The sequence below is a fragment of the Podarcis cretensis genome (assembly GCF_951804945.1).
Source record: "Podarcis cretensis genome assembly, chromosome: 1".
NCBI lineage: Eukaryota > Metazoa > Chordata > Lepidosauria > Squamata > Lacertidae > Podarcis > Podarcis cretensis.
Genome location: NC_137170.1, coordinates 130896142 through 130917965, shown reverse-complemented (window position 1 = coordinate 130917965; position 21824 = coordinate 130896142). Strand labels below are relative to the sequence as shown.

Here is a 21824-nt window from a genome sequence, read left to right as displayed (position 1 = left end):
CACCTGTTCTGGGCCCTAGAAACAGATTTATTGTGTGTGGATATCATTCAGTGCTGTTTTGCCACCTGAGGCAAGCGTCAAAATGGCGCCCGTCCTCCCATTCCATACATAAATGCAAATTGGATGGGCAGCTGAATCTTACTACAACGATGGCAGTGAGGAAAGAATCCTCAGGGCACTGTCATACAGTGGTTTCGCTCCTTCCTCCTGGACCGTGTTCAGAAAGTGGTGGTGGGGGATGAGTGTTCAGACCCCTGGGCCCTCACGTGTGGGGTGCCTCAGGGCTCCGTCCTCTCCCCCATGCTTTTTAACATCTATATGAAGCCGCTGGGAGAGATCATCAGGGGGTTTGGACTGGGTGTCCATCAATATGCAGATGATACCCAGCTCTACCTCTCTTTCAAATCAGAACCAGTGAAGGCGGTGAAGGTCCTGTGTGAGTGCCTGGAGGCGGTTGGAGGATGGATGGCGGCTAATGGATTGAAGTTGAATCCTGACAAGACAGAAGTACTGTTTTTGGGGCACAGGGGGCGGGCAGGTGTGGAGGATTCCCTGGTCCTGAATGGGGTAACTGTGCCCCCTGAAGGACCAGGTGCGCAGCCTGGGAGTCATTTTGGACTCACAGCTGTCCATGGAGGCGCAGGTCAATTCTGTATCCAGGGCAGCTGTCTACCAACTCCACCTGGTACGCAGGCTGAGACCCTACCTGCCCGCGGACTGTCTCGCCAGAGTGGTGCATGCTCTAGTTATCTCCCGTTTGGACTACTGCAATGCACTCTACGTGGGGCTACCTTTGAAGGTGACCTGGAAACTACAACTAATCCAGAATGCGGCAGCTAGACTGGTGACTGGGAGCGGCCGCCGAGACCACATAACACCAGTCTTGAAAGACCTACATTGGCTCCCAGTACATTTCCGAGCACAATTCAAAGTGCTGGTGTTGACCTTTAAAGCCCTAAACGACCTCGGCCCAGTATACCTGAAGGAGCGTCTCCACCCCCATCGTTCTGCCCGGACGCTGAGGTCCAGCGCCGAGGGTCTTCTGGCGGTTCCCTCATTGCGAGAAGCAAAGCTACAGGGAACCAGGCAGAGGGCCTTCTCGGTAGTGGCGCCCGCCCTGTGGAACGCCCTCCCATTAGATGTCAAAGCGATAAACAACTACCTGATATTCAGAAGACATCTTAAGGCAGCCCTGTTCAGGGAAGTTTTTAACGTGTGATATTTTAGTGTATTTTTGGTTTCTATGGAAGCCGCCCAGAGTGGCTGGGGAAACCCAGCCAGATGGGCGGGGTACAAATAATAAATTATTATTATTATATAATCCTGCACAGTTCCAAAGAGACTTCACTGAGCTTCAACTCATCCTGATGGTAATAGCCGGAAGAGCAAAGTTCAGTCGTTTAGAGCTATACCAGGAAGTACTGGCCGCTATAAACAAAAGCTGGATCAGCCGGTAGAAGCTTTCAATACTGCATTCCCCACAATGGGGGTGGGGATTATTCACTTTGGAAGCCATGGGAAACCTGAATCGTGGTGCAACCCGTCGTTACGTTAGTCACAAAGCATCCATCCTAGCAGAGCATCAAATTAGTGCAAAAATACTGTTAATTATGATTTCTTTAGAGTAACTTTCAGCATGTTTATCCAGCAGAAGTTGGTAAATCGCAGCCATTTCCCTTATTAGCTAGAATCAAACATTGTTACATACAACTCAGTGACGTTATCCTAACAATGGACTGGAGTGAACATTCACAAATAGTTATATATACTCTGCAATCAGGCTAAATCTATGGGCTCTTAATAACAACTGCCTTCTCTGAAAAAGCAAGACTTTTAAAAAGCACATCACTTGATGATTTACTGTTGACGATCTGCAGCTGAACACGTGAACTGACAATTTGAAAACAATTTTGGTTGGTGCATCTGCGATGGGGGCAGCAACAGTCCATTCGCACATGAAAGCTGTCACATTATTAAAATCACTTAGCAAGTGTGTTATGATGAGGAATGTTTTTCCCCTCGGCTGTGGAGAACAAGTTTTAAATCTCCACTCGGCTATGAAGTCCATCGGGTGGCCTACAAAGATGTTACATGGATAAAACTGAACTAGGAATCACGTATGGCGCCTTGAGCTCTTCAGAGGAAGGGTAAACATGCAATAAATACATAAATGCAATAAAGGTTCATGGCTGAACTAGCCCTAAGACTGCTTTTAGAGCAGGTGGGGGGGGAACCCTCCAGGTGTTGTTGAACTACGACTCCCATAAGCCCCAGCATGCATTGCCAATAGCAAGGGATGCTGGGAGTCGTAGGTCATTGACAGCTAAGTGGCTGAAGGTTCCTCATGCCCCATAGCTGTCAAGCTTTCAGATTTGAAAATATGGGATCAGCAGCCTCACCTGTCCCAGGTACAGTCTACGGGATATCTAACAATCCGGGATAGCAGCGGGAAGCCCTGGAATAAGGAAATTTCCCGCAAAAAAGGGAAGGTTGACAGCTATGTCATGCCCTCTTTAGAGGTTGAAAGTAATCAGCTGAGAAATCTTTTTAAAAGTAACAAGCAAGTTGTAGGAGACACAGAGTTAGCTACTAAGACAAATCCTTTTGCTTCAAGTTTGATATATAAAAGCAATGGGAATTTATCTCCCACAGATATCATATACAGTGGTACCTCGGGTTAAGTACTTAATTCGTTCCGGAGGTCCATACTTAACCTGAAACTGTTCTTAACCTGAAGCACCGCTTTAGCTAATGGGGCCTCCGGCTGCTGCCACACCGCCAGAGCACGATTTCTGTTCTCATCCTGAAGCAAAGTTCTTAACCCAAGGTACTATTTCTGGATTAGCAGAGTCTGTATGTAACCTGAAGCGTATGTAACCCGAGGTACCACTGTACAAGAATCATTTTTAAAATGCACTGTCCCAGCCTTGCACATCCCATACAATGAAATCCTTTAGGCTTTTTACAGCATGTTTTATAAAGCAAGTCATAAGTCATGTGACTGAATAGAAGACGGTCAGTAACTCTCGGGGAAAACTTTGCTGTGCGATTTGCCAAAAATCATCTGGAAGTAGAAGCCCATGCATTTCCCACGCTCTCTCTCAGAGCTGGTAGGTCTTGCACTGTCACAAAATAAACGCTACGTCTCAGGATTAATGGAATATTTTCAAGGCAAATTCAAGGCATGGTTTTTGGTACCCGTGTCCCGAGAACCCCAACTAAACACTCATACTTGGTCTAGGCATGTAAGAAAAACAGAACCTTGAAATGTGCTTAATTCATAGTTCTCTGCATTCTTTTCTCCTTCCTCTTCTAAACAATGGTCTGAATATCGAGTCAATTAAAATCCACCCTCACGGTTCCTTCTGCAAGAAGCTGTCAACTGCCATGTATTAAGGTACCGTATTTTTCGCTCTATAGGACGCACTTTTTCCCCTCCAAAAATGAAGGGGAAATTTGTGTGCATCCTATGGAGCGAATGCAGGCTTTCGCTGAACCGTGTGCACCGACCCCTCGTGTGCACCGACCCCTCTCGCTCTCCAGGCTTCAGGCAGCTATCCGCAAGCCTTCGGAGCCCAGCGGGAGTTCACGCCGCACTCTGAAGGCTTGCGGATAGCCTGTTTTGGGGGCTAGGGTTGGGGGAAGCAACCGTCCCCAGCCCCGCAAGCTCCAGGAGTGGCGGCAAGGTTGCGCGCAATCTCGCCACCTCTCCTGGACCTATTTTGGGGGCTGGTGTCGGGGGAAGCTCGGGCTTCCCCCACCCCAGCCCTGTGGCTAAAAACGAAGCCGCGCGCAACCTCTCCCGGCTGGAGATGTTGCACGTGGCTAAAGAGGAAGCCAAGACAGCCAGCGGGCTGGGGGGGGGAATAATTTTTTTTCTTTATTTCCCCCCCTAAAAACTAGGTGCACCCTATGGTCCGGTGCGCCCTATGGAGCGAAAAATACGGTACTTCTTTATATACAAATAAAAGAATTTTAACCGACTGCATAGCATGACTAAACTTTTAAGAAACTCCATGGGGAACTGTCAACTCCCCAGATTAAAACAAACCCAACTTGCATCCCTTGTCATAAACTAACAGCTATAAGGGCAGACTGTGTATGTCCTAAGGGCACAGGAAAAGGGGCCTTTTCAGTAGTGGCCCTATGCTCTTTGAATTCCCTCCCTAGAGAGGCAGCATATGATTTCAGCTCTATTGGCTTTTCAATGAAACCGAAGACTCCTTTTATTTCAAACTGCTTTTTACCATTTCGTGTTCTAACCTCTGTTGTTCTGCTAGTGTGAATTTTAATGTAGTTTTTTAATAAATAATCACAGAATTGTAGAATTGGAAGGGACCCCAAGGTTCATCTAGTCGAACCCCATGCAATGAAGGAATCTCAGCTAAAGCATCCATTATATTGTGATGGAATTGGTAATACGGCTTTGACGAAAGTTGCTTTGGGAGGGCTTTGCTTTGAAATTTATTTTGAGCCCAAAATGTTTCAGGCAGTCCGTTTAACGACTGATAGAAAGCCAGTATACTTGTTGTCCAAACTGAACGCTTGAACAAAAGATGTTCCTTGTTTAAATTGTCCGCAGTGCACTCATTTGAAATGCACCACTGTATTAAAAAGGGAGTGTATGCCAAAGGGCATTTATTGCAATGATGCCTGGTTGTGACTTCAGCAATGGCTGTTCTGTTCTGACCACTCAATTTCACAAACTCCTAGGATTCGGCTGCAATTTATTTTCGACAGCCACCTGTCATGAACATTCATTAGCACTTAGCAATTTGCTGGAAAAAGATATTCTAAAATCAGGTATTAGACAGTAAAAGTCACTACTACGGTGTAATGTGTCGTGTTGTTGTTCATCTGAGGTTGTATTTACCTAATTTTAAGACGAGCTAAGCAACAAAGGGACGTGGGTGGTGTTGTGGGTTAAACTACAGAGCCTAGGACTTGCCAATCAGAAGGTTGGCGGTTCGAATCCCCGCAACGGGGTGAGCTCCCGCTGCTTGGTCCCTGCTCCTGCCAACCTAGCAGTTCGAAAGCATGAAGTGCAAGTAGATAAATAGGTACCGCCCCAGCGGGAAGGTAAACGGCGTTTCCATGCGCTGCTCTGGTTCGCCAGAAGCGGCTTAGTCATGCTGGCCACATGACCCGGAAGCTGTACGCCGGCTCCCTCGGCCAATAAAGCGAGATGAGCGCTGCAACCCCAGAGTCGTTCGCAACTAGACCTAATGGTCAGGGGTCCCTTAACCTTTACCTTTAAGCAACAAATGATAGCTGATAGGTAAAACCACAGAATTCAAATAAGGTTCACTCTTTGTCCCATGAATCTATTAGCTTTAATATGTTATTTTCTCTCTCTTTCCAATTCCCTGAAGCATAATATGTCAAAGTAAATTATTCCTGGAGTCTTAATTGCTTAGATCACAAACCCATCATTACTGAAGTACCAGTATCGTCTACTCACTCATGTGCCCAATTGTTTCAGGCTGCTTAGGCGGAAATATTTCAACCTATTTTAAGTATATTCTAATCAGTAATGGATGGTTTGGAGTAATTAGGCCCTGCAGGAGAAGAAATGCAAATCACAAAATAAAACATTTTTATAAGGGCATAAGCTATGGTGGTTTTGTCCAAATCTCTGTGCTTCTACCTAGTACTATGGGCTTCTGAATCAGCCCTGGGAAACAACAGCAGTAAAAAGCAAATCTAGATATGCATGTTTTGTTATGTACATAAAATATGACTGCAGGAAGAGTTCTGTATTTTTTTTATACAGTGGTACCTCGGCTTAGGTACTTAATTCGTTCCAGAGGTCCATTCTTAACCTGAAACTGTTGTTAACCTGAAGCACCACTTTAGCTAATGGGGCCTCCTGCTGCTGCTGCGCCGCCGGAGCACAATTTCTGTTCTCATCCTGAAGCAAAGTTCTTAACCTGAAGCACTATTTCTGGGTTAATGGAGTCTGTAACCTGAAGCATATGTAACCTGAAGCGTATGTAACCCGAGGTACCACTGTAATATCTTTGTAATGGCTAAAACAATAAATGTATTTTCTTGCAAGAGATCAGCACACTACACTATCCTCAAAGACAGGTCAAATAACTCAAGTATTCAGTTCTTCTCACAACTGCTACACTCCCTACGATGACAGAATTTTAGAGTCAGAAGAGACCCTGGAGATCATCAAATCCAACCTTCTACTCCAGAGGTAGCCAACGTGGGGCCTTCCTGAAACTGCCATCATCCATGAACTGGCCATGATGGCTGAGGCTGATGAGCTGTAAAAGAGATAAAAGGTAAAGGACCCCTCGACGGTTAAGTCCAGTCAAAGGCAGCTATGGGGTTGCGGCGCTCATCTCGTTTTCCGGTTGACGTAGCCGGCATTTGTCCACAGACAGCTTTCCACGTCATGTGGCCAGCATGACTAAACCGCTTCTGGCGCAACAGGACACCGTGACGGAAACCAGAGCGCACAGAAACGCCGTTCACCTTCCCGCCGCAGAGGTACCTATTTATCTACTTGCACAGGTGTGCTTTCGAACTGCTAGGTTGGCAGGAGCTGGGACAGAGCAACGGGAGCTCACCCCGTCGCGGGGATTCGAACCGCCAACCTTCCGATCGGCAAGAGCTGTAGTCCAACAACATCTGGGAGACCATCACATTTGTTACCCAGTTCTACTCAATGTAGGAATCTTGCAACCACAGCATCCTAGGTCCATGACCACCCAGTTGCTGCTTTAATAGCTGCATCGGAAGAAAACTGCTCCACGTCTAAGAACTGAAGTAGGTTTCAAGTCATACTTGTATCTCCGGAAGTGTTTCACTTTAGAAGTTGAGAGGACACATTCGAATAGCTTTCTTTATGACGAATAAAACACAGCCTGCCTGTATAGAGTGGCAAATGATCCCCGCCTCCATTTCCACTTGGCCTGTTGGTTTCCCAAGGACAGGAAGTTTTGGCTCTAAGGCAGGGGTGGGAAAGTAGTCCTGTTCTTATCTCCACCACCCGCACAGGCCAACTTTGATTGGCAGGCGGGTGCACATGTCAGTCACCTGTCAATCACAGTAAATTCAGGTGACCCGTTTTCCTTTGCCTGCAGAAACCGAAAGGCACCGTACTTTGCAGATCAATTGACTGGCAGGGCCTGCAAACATCATGGGAGCTCCACCTTTACCTGAAATATTAGGAGCAGGACAACGGCACATGGCTTGGCCCAAACAGCCTCACAGGCCAAATGGAGAGGCCTAGCAGGCCTGATTCTGACCGTGGGCTGCAGGTTCTGCACTGTTGCTGTGGCAAAGGAACGTCTCTCTGAAAGGTGTTGCGAATCAAGGGAAACGAACCACTTTTTTTTTCCGTTTCAGTTTTAAAAGTAAAAGTCATGGAAGCAGAGCATTCTCACCAGTGAACAGTAAAATTATTGCTTTCAAACCACAGACTGACTCGATTTTTTAAAAAGAAGAAGTAATAATGGTGTTGTTCCCCCCCCCCCCAAAAAAAAGGCTTATTGTGTTTCACGGTAACCACAGCAGGTCAGGTGAATGAAAAACCTGTTTGGGCAGAACTCAGTTTGTTAAACATTTGGGTAAAACATTTCTCCATAACCGCCACCAGATTATGCAAGTGACTATAAACATGGGGTCTTCATCGTTTTGCACTTCCTTCAAGTTGTTGTTTTGCCAAAGTGACCTTTAGTTTTCAAAGCCCCAAAGCAGAATTTGACTCGAGGGCATCCCTGACGTGACAGCTGTCTATATAGCCACAACTAGCTCCTAAGACTCTGACATTACCCAGTCAAAGGGGCAGAATATTTAAGCTAGTGAATCAGTGGGCTTGTGAAGGGGAAAGTCCACCTGTCTGGTGAATGTATGCTTCTATCCATCTTTCATTAATATACTTGAAAAAATAACCAGTTCAATTACTTCTCCTCGCTTTCTCGCCAAACGTTCTGCCCCAATATTCAACAATTCCATAGGCTGTTTTTCCAAACATATTATAGGCAAGTCATATTACCTGGGCGGGCGGACAGGATTGTGACCTCTCCCACTGGGGGTACATGTCCATCTCCAGGCAGTGTTCAAAACTCCCATTGTCCTAGGCGCATTTTGCGACAGAGAATTTCATGAGCGCGAGCGGTTTCTGAGCTCTGGGTGCAATCCTGCGCCGAAGATTTCAGATTAAAACTGCAGAGTGGAAGGAAAGGAGGAGCTTTTTCTGCCTCCCCACTTCCAGCTACTCTCTGAAGACTGCAGAAGAGACCCTCTTAAGAACATGAGGGGGGTGGGCAGGGGAAGGACTAGAGCAGGGGTCAGCAAACCTTTTCAGCAGGGGGCCGGTCCACTATCCCTCAGACCTTGTGAGGGGCCAGACTATATTTTTTTTGGGGGGGGGGGAATGAACAAATTCCTATGCCCCACAAATAACCCAGAGATGCATTTTAAATAAAAGGACTCATTCTACTCATGTAAAAACACAGATTCCCAGGCTGTCCGTGGGCCGGATTTAGAAAGCGATTGGGCTGGATCTGGCCCCCAGGCCTTAGTTTGCCTACCCACAGACTAGAGCATGGTTTAAGGTGCCATTTAAGCTCCTAGCTTTCATATCTCAGTTTCTAACACTGTCTCCAGGATGTGACAACTGTTCCACATTTGACTTACGGACAAACAATCCGCCATTTATCAAAGGGCTGGCTAAACTGTCCACATCTCTGTGGACCCATCACCCATCACCAATGGCCATTCTGAATGGGGCTGACAGAAGGCGGAGTCCAGCAACACAGAACAGTATGAAGAGATTCAGTATGTGGCTTAGATCTATACATGACGGATTTTCCATGTAGGATCTCTTCAACCATGGAAAGCACATATCTCGACAAGAAGCCACAATCCAGCTCCTCCACTACATGTAGCCAGCAAGATCATCTCAGTAGGTCCAATGCCTTTTTTAAACAAAAAACATGACCCCCAAATTCTATCTTCTTCCTGCCACGCAAAGAACAATTTACAGAGCTTGGATATTTTTCTGCTGTTTCAGTGCCAATCCAACCTGCATTTGTCTCTATAATGAGTGCAGCTAATCTTCCCATCAATAGCCAGAAAAGTTTTTTTTCTAATCTTAAGTGGCAGAAGATGACCATGCGTTAGCAAACAAAGGAACTTCTGCCAGGTTTCCCCCCCTCCACATAGGGCATTTACTCAATAGATGAAACTTTTCCTCTGCGGACGTCTTGACAGGAATGCAATAAAGTCAAAACAGACATCTGAACAAGTGCCCTAAAGTGGCAGAAGTGCTTCATGCATTATGCAGTCATTAACTCGGTATCAAAGCAAGAAGCCCACATATTTCAATTTGGCATACTGATCCAAAAAACAATGGGCCTGCTCCAGCCACAGCGAAGCCCTTTTACGTGCTATTGATTTCAGCAGAGAGGCAAGCACCTGCTCACAATTCCTCACACTGGGAACAAAACAGGACTCGCTGCATGTTGAATCGTACCCAAAGTTTGTCACCGCGAGACTATTTTACGGGGATCTTCAATCTCTGCTGGAAACAGGATTGAGGCTCCATTTTAGCTTGAGCGGTTATTGCTTTTCACTTGGCTTTCTTGAGTTTTACTGCTGCTTTCTGCCCAGAGTATTTTTTTCAGCACAAAAAAGCAGATGGTATTATTATACGTGGCATTTAAAAAAAAAATGTATGCATAACACAATTTATTGTGTCAAGTCAAACCACGTGCCATTGGTCTCTGTCTCGTCTCTCATTAAAAAGTAAAGTCAGAAGGAAATTGTTTTATGGTTTGACCAATTCAAATATTTCCACACTCTTTTTTCCCTAGAAGTGGCAGAGCTATATTCCTAAGTAGCCCGTGGCATACTGGCACAGCTTATTATGTAACAATTCCAGCCTTGTAATCCCTCTAAGCAAGACTATACAATTTCAAGTGAAATTAATAGGTCATCTAAATACTGACACAAATAAAACAATTTAGTAGACGTTTTATTCATTCACCGTTACATTTTAATTTTAATTTGTGGGTTTAAAGAAAACATTTTCAGCAAATGAAAGACGAAATCATTTTACGTGGATAAGACTATCTCTGCTCCTTTTCAGTCAAATAAGATGCACGCTGGAAGGTTGACTTTTGCAGTCACTCCAAGATGATCAACCGAATCTGAGTCACTCAACTCATAAGTAGGACAGCAGAGAAACTAAAACAGTACTGATATATATTCCTCTGGTAGCTCAAAACCTGATCCAGTGCTGCATTTTGTGCTGCAAGCAGCTTCAAAGCAGCCATACATTACTCATAGATTAAAGCGTTAAAGAGCAGTAGTTTTTGCCTGATAGGCTTTTAAACTCAAAAGCTTCTGCATTCTCACCAACAGCTGTTGGTCCAATAAAAGATGTCATCTTAACCTACTTTCATAACCCATAAGTCATTTGTGATTCCTGCATTCCCTAACATTTTTCAGACGGTTCGCTCCTAGATTATAAGAAGTTCTGCTAGATTTGATACAACAGAATTTCCAGTCCTTCAGCACTCGTAAGCACATACCCAGGCTACCATTCTCAACATGCTTCCTAGGATGTAAGTCACACTGAATTATTCGGAGTGGAACCTACTTTCGAGTCAGCATGGAGAGAACTGACTGAAAGTGTCACCTTCAGGCATAATTGCCGAGAAAAGGAGAATCCTTATACATTAGGATGTCAAGATCTCAAGCGGGCCCTTGCAAAGGGCAATATCAGTAGGGGTGGTTCTCATTTTAACTATTCCCATAATGTACCTTCTTTCAGGGACATGTTTTGCTGCCTAGGTCACATTCACATATTTCTAAAGCACAGTGGCAACACTTTAAGCAGCCAGGGATCTACTCTTCTCTGGGCCACCGCCCTGGGGCCACAGAAGCCACAATGGGTGGAACCATAGCTGTAAACTTACACATTTGAAAATAAGGGATCAGCAGCCAAAATAAGGGATTTTAGTCAACCAGCAGCCAAACGAAGCCTCAAGTGGTGGTTCCCATAGCGCAGCAACCCGGCAAAGGGGATGCAGCAAGGAAAACCACCATCACCCCTCCGCTGGGAAGTGCTGAGCAAAGGCGAGTCCCCAGGCAACGCGGCCGATTTGATCGGCACAAGGCATGCAAGCTCCACCTCCCAGTCGTTCTTAGACTCCTTATTGGGTGAGCAATGCAGCCAAGCAACACAGTTGGAGCCTCCCTCCTCCCTGGCCGGCAGGGAGGGAGGGAGAGGAGCTGCTTCCTTTGAAACCCGGAAAATTTAAGGGACATCATCAATAAGGGACAGCAGCGGGACACAGCGCTGGGATAAGGGACTCTCCCGCCAAATAGGGGATGCTTGACAGCTATGGGTGGAACAAGGAATATAAACATTTACTTTGGTAGGTAGAATAGTGTCTGATTTGGCCTCCAGGCGTGAGGTTCTTCCACTCCTCCAGAGAGGCTCCTGGGGTTGTATTTGACCCCCGGACCGAACGTTTCTCAACTAATACATTTGATTTATGTCCCACCTTTCCTCTAAGGAGCTCAAAGGGGAATCCATGGTTTTACTCCCTCCCCATTTTGTCCTTGCAACAACCATGTGAGACAGGTTAGGCTACGGAACAGTGACTGGCCCAAGCTTCCCCGACGACCTTCACAGCTGATCGGAGAAGAAAAGTGCTTGGTAGAGGACAACGTAAAATACCCAAACGTGCCACCTAGCGGCTGGGCTCAGTGCTACAAGCAGCAAGTCGCTACCAACTTTTCCAGATATTATTTCCATAAAACTGTAACCCGTTTCGACCCAGAGACGCACATTACCATCTCTCTCCTCTCACGTGTGCACAATACAGTAAACATTACGCAGCGGTTGCGTTCCAGGGCTTCCACCTAATGCCAAAGTCCCGTATAGTCAAAACCCATTGGGTTCAATGGCGGGTGGGATTGCCAAAGTCATTTTTCGCTGACCCTTGTCCCCTTTTTATTTTTAAATGGCCATGCATGTAAAAGCTGAATGCACAAAAGGTAAATGTCCGTAAGTTGAGGGCTTCCTGTAGTTAGCTTGGAGGAAGCGTTCAGAGGCAAAAGATATTAGAGTATCTGGAAGGTTTAGGTGGTTTGTACTGTTAGGTAGACTGGGATGCGGGTGGCGCTGTGGGTTAAGCCACTGAGCCTAGGACTTGCCGATCAGAAGGTCGGCGGTTCGAATCCCCGCGACGGGGTGAGCTCCCGTTGCTTGGTCCCAGCTCCTGCCAACCTAGCAGTTTGAAAGCACGTCAAAGTGCAAGTAGATAAATAGGTACCGCTCCGGCAGGAAGGTAAACGGCGTTTCCGTGCGCTGCTCTGGTTCGCCAGAAACGGCTTAGTCATGCTGGCCACATGACCCGGAAGCTGTACGCCGGCTCCCTCGGCCAATAAAGCGAGATGAGCGCCGCAACCCCAGAGTCGGCCGCGACTGGACCTAATGGTCGGGGTCCCTTTACCCTTTGCTGTTAGGTAGGAATGGTTAGAAAACACTGCTAACTTCATAAAAGTTTAGGTCCCACTTGAAAATGTTCTGTTGCACATTTGTGCTATTTTTCATTATGCCACCAAGTATCTGCTCACTTCAAAAAAAGCTCAATCAGCATGGTCATATTGAGCTTGTACTCTAAACAATAGGACGTTTGTCTTTCAAAAGCTCACCAGCTTAGGCAGCGGACTAAAGGCAAATTCCTTAACTCCAAATCTTATGGCTCAGAGGAACATTTTTGCATGTTCTTCTTTGCAACAAAACAATGGACACGCAAAGAAAAATGTCAAACGCTTTTGCGCAATGAAACTGCTGAAGAAAGCGCCACCCTAACGCAAGCAAAATTCAGATGAAAGGAACAAGAAATAATACCGGAGCCTAACGAGAATAATTATGATTATCCGGCAAATTGTTGTGGTGGTGTAAACATCTCGTTTCTGTAGCCTGAGATTCATCGTAGACAATCTTCAGTATCACCATCAGGTTTGCACAAGCCCAAGTTTGGCAAACTCCCTGCATAATGAGTATACACTCAAGTGGAAGGCTGCACCCAGTCTTGGTTCCGTGGAAAGAAGGCCAGGAAACAAATATTTAAAGTTTTAGATATAACAGATTAGGTTAGGTATGGCCAGATGCTGTTGAACTACAACTCTAATCAGCCCCAGCTAGCATGACCAACGGCCAGTGATGATGGGAGTTGTAGTTTAGCAACACCTGGAGATTCAAAGGTTTGTCATACCTGTCCTATAGGTAAAGGTAAAGGGAACCCTGACCATTAGGTCCAGTCGTGGCCGACTCTGGGGTTGCGGCACTCATCTCGCTTTATTGGCCGAGGGAGCCGGCGTACAGCTTCCAGGTCATGTGGCCAGCAGGACTAAGCCGCTTCTGGCGAACCAGAGCAGCGCATGAAAACGCCATTTACCTTCCCGCCAGAGTGGTACCTATTTATCTACTTGCACTTCGTGCTTTTGAACTGCTAGGTTGGCAGGAGCAGGGGCCGAACAACGGGTGCTCACCCCGTCACAGGGATTCGAACCGCCGACCTTCTGATCAGCAAGTCCTAGGCTCTGTGGTTTAACCCACAGCGCCACCTGCGTCCCTTACCTGTCCTATAGGAGCACATAACTGTGGGCATTTTGGTCAACTGTACCAGCATATCAGAATTCCAATAAAAAAAATAGTCTAAGGCTGCAATCCTATTCCCGATGCATTCAAGATGACTTACTTTTGAGCAGACGTGGTTAAAACTGGACTGTTAGCCATTTGGCTTCAACTAAACAGCTTCAACTAAAGCATCCCCCAAGTTTTATTTATTTAAAAAAAAGAAGTTACCTTATTGCAATAGAGCATCCAAAGTTCATACAGCCTCTCTCTGGACGCCATCGTTCGCCTTCCTCAGTTGTGAAGTACCATACGCTCAAGATCCTATCATGCTCACTTTCAATTCAAAATGTTCGCTTTAATTCGTCAATCCAATCAAGGACGGGGGAAACAAGTTTCTCCAATACTCTTGCACGGTTAAATCGGCTAAGGGTGACAATCAGCCCTCTCCTTTTCATCGATGGCACTTTGGAATTAACCTCTGAAAGTAAAATTGTGCTGGTTGGAACGTGCAGGATGTGAGACGATGTAAGAAAGGAAATGTTATAATTCCATATTACGAATGCTGAAGGAGATCCCAGGAACTGCTCTTGCTGCTTCTGAATGATGAAATCTCAGTAAGATGTTGTTTGACTTCAAGTCTTCATCATCCCCCTCAGTGACAAACTGCATGGTAGAAAATATATTTTTAGTGTACCAAACAGCAAAGCAATGTCGACAGATCACCTGACAAAATAAAGACTGATATTTTTTTTTAAAGTACCCACTATGTTGGGTATTTTCTACAATTCACATCATTTATTTAAATTTAAATTTTAAAGTGTTCGGACACTCATTTCCTTGCCTTTGCTTCTGTAAAAATGCGCCAGAAATTAGAATAAGGGCATCACTGAGCAAAAAAACCAAACCTCTTCGCAATAGAACCACCAATATCTCCAGGTTCTCCCCTCCTCTCACGTATCCAGTGTCCAAATGTTCCCCCTAGCTTAGAAATTATAAAAACCCTAACCATTTTCAAAGGGTGATGAAAAACGGAAGGCTTCCAGGGAATTTGGGGGGGGGGGGTAGACTGATAAAGCTGTCGTAGGCTAAAGTGACAACTGCGCTCTACCACAGTACTACTTAAGATATATATTTTAAAAAAAATAATAATCCAAAATTAAACACAGATTATCTCTCCCCAAACCTTGTTTCTGATGGTTCTTCGCCCCCACCTTTATTTCACACACTGTTGTTTTCCTAACTTCACTTGTCTGCCTCTTTTACAGGATGCCTGTCCTTCAACCCAGCACAACACAATGATGCAACAACAACAACAAGAAATAAATTCTTTTGGGAATTATAGAGACAGAACTACCTAAACTGTATGGAAACTTATTCATGTATGCTACTACAGCGGCAAGAAGGTTACTCGCCCCAAAATGGAAAGTCCCAGCAAAGGAAGAATGGATACAAAAACGTACGGAATACGCAGAAATGGCGAGACTTGCTGGAAAAATAAGAAATCAAGATAGCAAACTTTTTGTAAAAGAATGGAAATAAGTTTATTGGAAAAATAAGAAATCAAGACAGCAAACTTTTTATAAAAGAATGGAAATGGGTTTACTGAATATTTACAGATAAATTGTAAACAGATAAAAACATTGGCAGGATTGTTGTGATAACGTGCAGTTTGACAAGAGTGTTTATTTAAAGTAAATTAACAAGTGAGCAACTTAAGTTAATTTGGAATATGCAGAAGATATTACAAATCAATTGAAGGAACCGCAGAAAGAGGGGGATGGAAGTCAAGTTAAAGTAGATTAACAAGTGAGCAACTTAAGTTAATTTGGAATAATATGCAGAAGATATTACAAATCAATTGAAGGAACCGCAGAAAGAGGGGGATGGAAGTCGAGTTCCGAAATGTTAAAAGGATTGCAAAACTAGTGAAATGCATAAACCTGAAAAGCACAAATAATTTTTTTTAATGAATAAATAAATAATAATAATGAATAATTTAATGATGATGATAATGATGATAATAATAATAATAATTTCTCATCGCCCCCCAACCCCACCCTTCTTCCAGGGCACACCACCCCTAATCCCCATGCTGTAGTTTCAGGAGAAATAAATTATAGTTTCATGAGAGATCAATTATCCTTATTCTCATTGCATTTGCCCTCCCCACTTCCCGGTTTCCTTCCCCCCATACCTCGCCCTCCTCCAGCCCCACAGCCAGGCGGCTCTCCCCTCCCCGCCTCCCCACAGCCGGCCAGGGGCGCCTCGCTCACCGGGGACGCGGGAGGCTCCTCGGACCCCGGAGACGGGGCGCCTTCGCTGGCCGCCGCGACTCAGCCCAGCTCGGGGGAAGAAGCAGAGGCGGCTCAGCAGGAGGAGAACCAGGAGGAGAAGGCGGCGGCGGCAGCGTCCGCTGCTGCTCCTGCTGGCAAATGGGAAGCCACATCGGCCGCCCCGACGCCCCGCCCACATTCCAGCGCTGCCTCCTTCCGCCCCGCCCCGCGACGCAACCACGTCCGCCCTTCTGGAGAAGGCGCGCGGAGATGACATGCTGGCGGAGGGGTGGGGGTGGGGAGGGAAAAAAAAAGGAAGCCTCGGCGGCCATCTTGGCTCCTGGCAGAGTCTTTGCCATTGCCCTCAAACACACACACACACCCCCCCCCGCTTCTTGCTCTCCGTTATAGAATGGGAGCATGCTTTCCAATATTTCTGAAAAGAGGGACGTCATATTCAATAATAATAATAGTTGTTGTTGTTGTTGTTGTTATATTTTTCTATTATTCCTATTATTCTAATTATTTTATTCATTATTCACTTTTTTGTTTGTTAATTTATTTATTCTTTATTCTTTATTGTTATTATTTATTATTATATTATTATAATCTTATTATCATTTCTATACTATTTATTATTTATTTATTATATTTCATAGTAGTAGTAGTGCTCTGTCATATTCAATAATAATAGTTGTTGTTTTATTATTATTATTATTATTATTATTGTATTTTTCTATTATTCCTATTATTCTATTTATTTTATTCATTATTCAATTTATTATTTATTATTTATGTATTTATTTATTCATTATTATAATATTATAATATTATTATCATTTCTATTCTATTTATTATGTATTATATTTAGTATTTAGTATTCTATTTATTATGTATTATATTTAGTAGTATGGATGCAGGTGGCGCTGTGGGTTAAACCACAGAGCCTAGGACTTGCCAATCAGAAGGTCAGCGGTTCGAATCCCCGTGACGGGTTGAGCTCCTGTTGCTCGGTCCCTGCTCCTGCCAACCTAGCAGTTCGAAAGCACATCAAAAGTGCAAGTAGATCAATAGGTAAACGGAGTTTCCATGCGCTGCTCTGGTTCTCCAGAAGCGGCTTAGTCATGCTGGCCACATGACCTGGAAGCTGTCCGCCGGCTCCCTTGGCCAGTAAAGCAAGATGAGTGTCGCAACCCAGAGTCGGTCACGACTGGACCTAATGGTCAGGGGTCCCTTTACCTTTACCTATATTTAGTAGTACTCTGTCATATTCAATAATAATAGTTGTTGTTTTATTATTGTTGTTGTATTTTTCTATTATTCCTAGTATTCTATTTATTTTTTTCATTATTCACTTTATTATTTATGTATTTATTTATTCATTATTTATTGTTATTATTTGTGATTATATTATTATAATCTTATTATCATTTCTATTCTATTTATTATTTATTTATTATATTTTGTAGTAGTAGTACTCTGTATTTCTATTCTATTTGTTATTATGATGATGACTCTATTATTATTATCATTATCATTATTATTCTTTCATCTTTGGCGTAAAAATTTTGGAGAGGAGATCCCAGCAGACTTTAGGGATGCCAAAATTATCAATCTCTTTATTAAAAAAAAGGTGATAGAACGGATTGTGGAAACTACCAGCCGCGGCCCACAAAATTCTCACAAGAATCTTAGGCAAACGGTCTCCTAACAATATCCGAGGCGAGCTTCCCGAATCTCAAAATGGTTTTTTGACTTTCTGGGGGGACAGCGGATGTTATTTTCACCGCTCGACTGCCTTAATAAAAATGCAGAGAGCCCAACCAACCCCTGTATATGTGTTTATTGACTTGGCTAAGGCCTTTGATGCTGTGAATTGTAATGCCCTGTGGACTGTCCTTCTGAAAATCGGCTGTCCAGATCAGTTTGTGAACACCCTTCGGCTCCTCCATGATAATATGACAGCAACAATCGCAGATAACAATGGGTCTCAAAGTGAACCATTCACAGTGAGATCAGGTGTTAAACAGGGCTGTACTGTCACCCCAACTCTATTTATTATATTTATTATTATTATTATTATTCTGTTTGTACCCCACCCATCAGACTGGGTTACCCCAGCCGCTCTGGGCAGCTTCCAACATATTTAAAAAGATAATAAAGCATCAAACATTTTAAAAACTGCCCTATACAGAGCTGCCTTCAGATGCCTTCTGAAGGTTGTACAATTACTTATCTCCTTGGCTCAGGCCCTCCAACATTTCTCCAATGAAAACTGGGATTCCCTACCACACCCTCCCAAATTTCCCCCATGAAAACAGGGGCATCCTAAGGGAAAGTGGGACATTCTGGGATCGAATCAGAAACCGGGACGGCTTCTGTAAATACAGGACTGTCCATTTTACTCCAGAAAGGGGAAAAAATAACAAAATGCCATCCCAATAAGAACTGAAAAAAGTCAATGCCTTCCAGGAAGCATAGAAGGTTCCCTGTCAAATGGAAACTGAAAGCTGAACCCTATGCATAGCTGTCAACCGTCCCCTATTTGGCGGGAAAGTCCCTTATCCCAATGCCGTTTCCCGCTACTATCCCGGATTGCTGATATCCCGTAAAATTCCCGGGTTTCAAGGAAGCAGCTCCTCTCCCTCCCTCCCTGCCGGCCAGGGAGGAAGGAGGCTCCAACTGTGTTGCTTGGCTGCATTGCTCACCCAATAAGGAGTCTAAGAACGAATGGGGGGTGGAGCTTGCATGCCTTGTGCCAATCAAATCGGCCGCGTTGCCTGGGGACTTGCCGTTGCTCAGCGCTTCCCAGCGGAGAGGTGACAGTGGCTTTCCTTGCTGCATCCCCTTTGCTGGGTTGCTGCGCTGTGGGAACCACCGCTTGAGGCTTCGTTTGGCTGCTGGCTGGGCTTTGGGCCTTTGGCTCGGAGGGGCTCTACTGTGTGTGTGTGTGAGAGAGAGAGAGAGAGAGAGAGAGAGAGAGAGAGAGAATGTGTCACTTAAGCTGATAGTAGGAATGCTGTAGCTTCACACACTTACCTTCACACAATGTGTAATTAACTTGGGGAATTTTTTTACCGCAGGATGTGGCGAGGTCAGTACTTTAGATTTACAAGGGGATCTGAGAGATGAATGGGAGATACGGTATTAATGGGCAGCTAAAAAGAAACTGAAGGGACGTGGGTGGCGCTGTGGGTTAAACCACAGAGCCTAGGACTTGCTGATCAGAAGGTCGCCGGTTTGAATCCCCGCGACGGGGTGAGCTCCTGTTGCTCGGTCCCTAGCAGTTCGAAAGCACGTCAAAGTGCAAGTAGATAAATAGGTACTGCTCCAGTGGGAAGGTAAAAGGCGTTTCCGTGTGCTGCTGTGGTTCGCCAGAAGCGGCTTAGTCCTGCTGGCCACATGACCCAGAATCTGTACACCAGTTCCCTCGGCCAATAAAGTGAGATGAGCGCCGCAACCCCAGAGTCGGCCACGACTGGACCTAATGGTCAGGGGTCCCTTTACCTTTTAAATAGAAACTTAACCCCAAAAGTTAGGACCAAGATTCAGCGGCGTAGCGTGGGTTGTCAGCACCCGGGGCAAGGCAAGTAATTTGCGCCCCCTAACCCGGGGCAAGGCAAGTAATTTGCGCCCCTTAACCCGGGGCAAGGCAAGTACAGTAATTTACTCTCCCAAGCAGCAGCAGCGAGGCTTCTCTTTCCCCCACGCTCTCCCTGAGCTGCCTCTTTTCTTTCCTTTTTTCCCTTTCTCTAAGGCTTTTCGCTTTCTCTCCTCAATTGATTCCCCCTCCACACCGCGGCGTTTCCTGGCTGCTCCCCCACCCTTCCCCTCTCTCTCCTCCTCGCTCTGCTTGCCTTGCCCTGCCCTGCCCTGCCTGAGGGCGCCCTGAGGAGACTCCACTCTCCTTTTTGACCAGGTGAAGTGGGAAAAAGGGGGGAAAGTCTCTTCCCGTCCCCTCGCCAGACTCCCTGCTCGGCTCGGCTCACTACCCAGAAGGGCAGTGGAGAGAGAGCCGCAATTACCATAAAGCTCCTCTCCCTCCGCTTCACCAAGCTGTCAAAGCCCGGCAGCAGCGGCAACGGCAGCAGCAGGCGCAGCCAGACCCCCGCCAGCCAGCCAGCCACCCCGCCCGGCTTCCTCTCCTTTTTCCGCCCGCTGCAGAAGGCTTCGCTCTCCCCCTTCCGCGACCTCCTCGCCAAGCCGAGCGAGCGCGGGCTCCCTAACCCGTGGATTTTAGTAGGGGCAGAGAGCTGCTAGTGCGAGCGCGCCCCCTGCCCAAGTTGCGCCCGGTGCGGCCGGCCCCCCCTGCACCCCCCACGCTACGCCACTGCCAAGATTCAAATCCTGACTGGGTAACTTTGCTCACTAGGAACATTGAACCATGAGGACGAGGTGGTTGGACAGTGTTCTCGAAGCTACCAGCATGAGTTTGACCAAACTGCGGGAGGCAGTGGAAGACAGGAGTGCCTGGGACAGGTGAGGCTGCTGAACCCTTATTTTTGAGGCTGCTGATCCCTTATTTTCAAATCTGAAAGTTGACAGCTATGAACCTATGGGGAGGGAGATGATTGACGCTCTTGAGCTACATACATTATATTGCATTGTTCCAATATATTGCATTGTTCCAAATATAGACTGCAGGTTTACTCCCCTCCTCCCCCCAAGGAAACCTGAGTGCCGCCTATAATTGTGCCTCTCTAGGGAAGTGTCTGGACGCAGGTGGCGCTGTGGGTTAAAGCCTCAGCGCCTAGGGCTTGCCGATCGAAAGGTCGGCGGTTCGAATCCCTGCGGCGGGGTGCGCTCCCGCTGCTCGGTCCCAGCGCCTGCCAACCTAGCAGTTCGAAAGCACCTCCGGGTGCAAGTAGATAAATAGGGACCGCTTACCAGCGGGAAGGTAAACGGCGTTTCTGTGTGCGGCTCTGGCTCTGGCCAGAGCAGCGATGTCACGCTGGCCACGTGACCTGGAAGTGTCTCCGGACAGCGCTGGCCCCTGGCCTCTTAAGTGAGATGGGCGCACAACCCCAGAGTCTGTCAAGACTGGCCCATACGGGCAGGGGTACCTTTACCTTTACCTTTAGGGAAGTGTCTGGGGAACCATTTCTTGCTGCCAGCTGACATTTTGTTGTGGTGGGTGGAAGGAGGGATGGCTGGGTCAGACTTTGGGCCAGTAGGGCCCCTTGTGCCGTTCTCTCCTGGGGACTTACTTTCATTTCAGTGCTTCCTTGTCATTCATTATAAAGTTATTTGTCGTGGCCACACACCAGCAATTGATTGTCATTCAGTTGGTTCTCCCTTGCAATTCATTCTACAATTGATCACGCCTTCCTGTTTGTCCTTAATTATCCCCTTGTAATTCAAAGACGCCTGCTTCTTGGGAGGAAAGCAATGACAAACCTAAAAAGCAGAGACATCACCTTGTCAACAAAGGTCCGTATAGTTAAAGCTATGGTTTTCCCAGTAGTGATGTATGGCAGTGAGACCTGGACCATAAAGAAGGCTGATTGCCGAAGAATGGATGCTTTTGAATTCTGGTGCTGGAGGAGACTCGAGAGTCCCATGGACTGCAAGAAGAACAAACCTATCCATTCTGAAGGAAATCAGCCCTGAGTGCTCACTGGAAGGACAGATCCTGAAGCTGAGGCTCCAATACTTTGGCCACCTCATGAGAAGAGAAGACTCCCTGGAAAAGACCCTGATGTTGGGAAAGATGGAGGGCACAAGAAGGGGACGACAGAGGACGAGATGGTTGGACAGTGTTCTTGAAGCTACCAGCATGAGTTTGACCAAAGTGCGGGAGGCAGTGGAAGACAGGAGTGCCTGGCGTGCTCTGGTCCAGGGGGTCACGAAGAGTCGGACACGACTAAACGACTAAACAACAACAACAACAAGTTAATTCTCCTTATTTGACTGCTTTGCCCTTCGGAATTAAT

General features: G+C 46.0%; 1 protein-coding gene and 1 long non-coding RNA gene across 4 annotated transcripts in view; one reads left to right on the top strand and one right to left on the bottom strand.

The window, feature by feature from the left end:
* NBEAL1 (neurobeachin like 1) overlaps nt 1-16007 on the bottom strand; it is a 155519-nt gene extending 139512 nt beyond the window's left edge. For all 3 annotated transcript variants that reach the window (XR_013838602.1, XM_079975047.1, XM_079975048.1), the window contains exons 1-2: nt 15892-16007; nt 13847-14281 (exon numbers count right to left, since the gene is read on the bottom strand). Coding sequence is in view for 2 of the 3 variants with exons in the window: in XM_079975047.1 (XP_079831173.1) it covers nt 13847-13897 (51 nt within the window). In the remaining variant the exon portion in view is untranslated. The remainder of the gene's footprint in view (nt 1-13846; nt 14282-15891) is intronic.
* Nucleotides 1-21824, top strand: part of LOC307220053 — a 260005-nt gene that overhangs the window by 158394 nt on the left and 79787 nt on the right. The gene's annotated exons all lie outside the window — the stretch shown is intronic.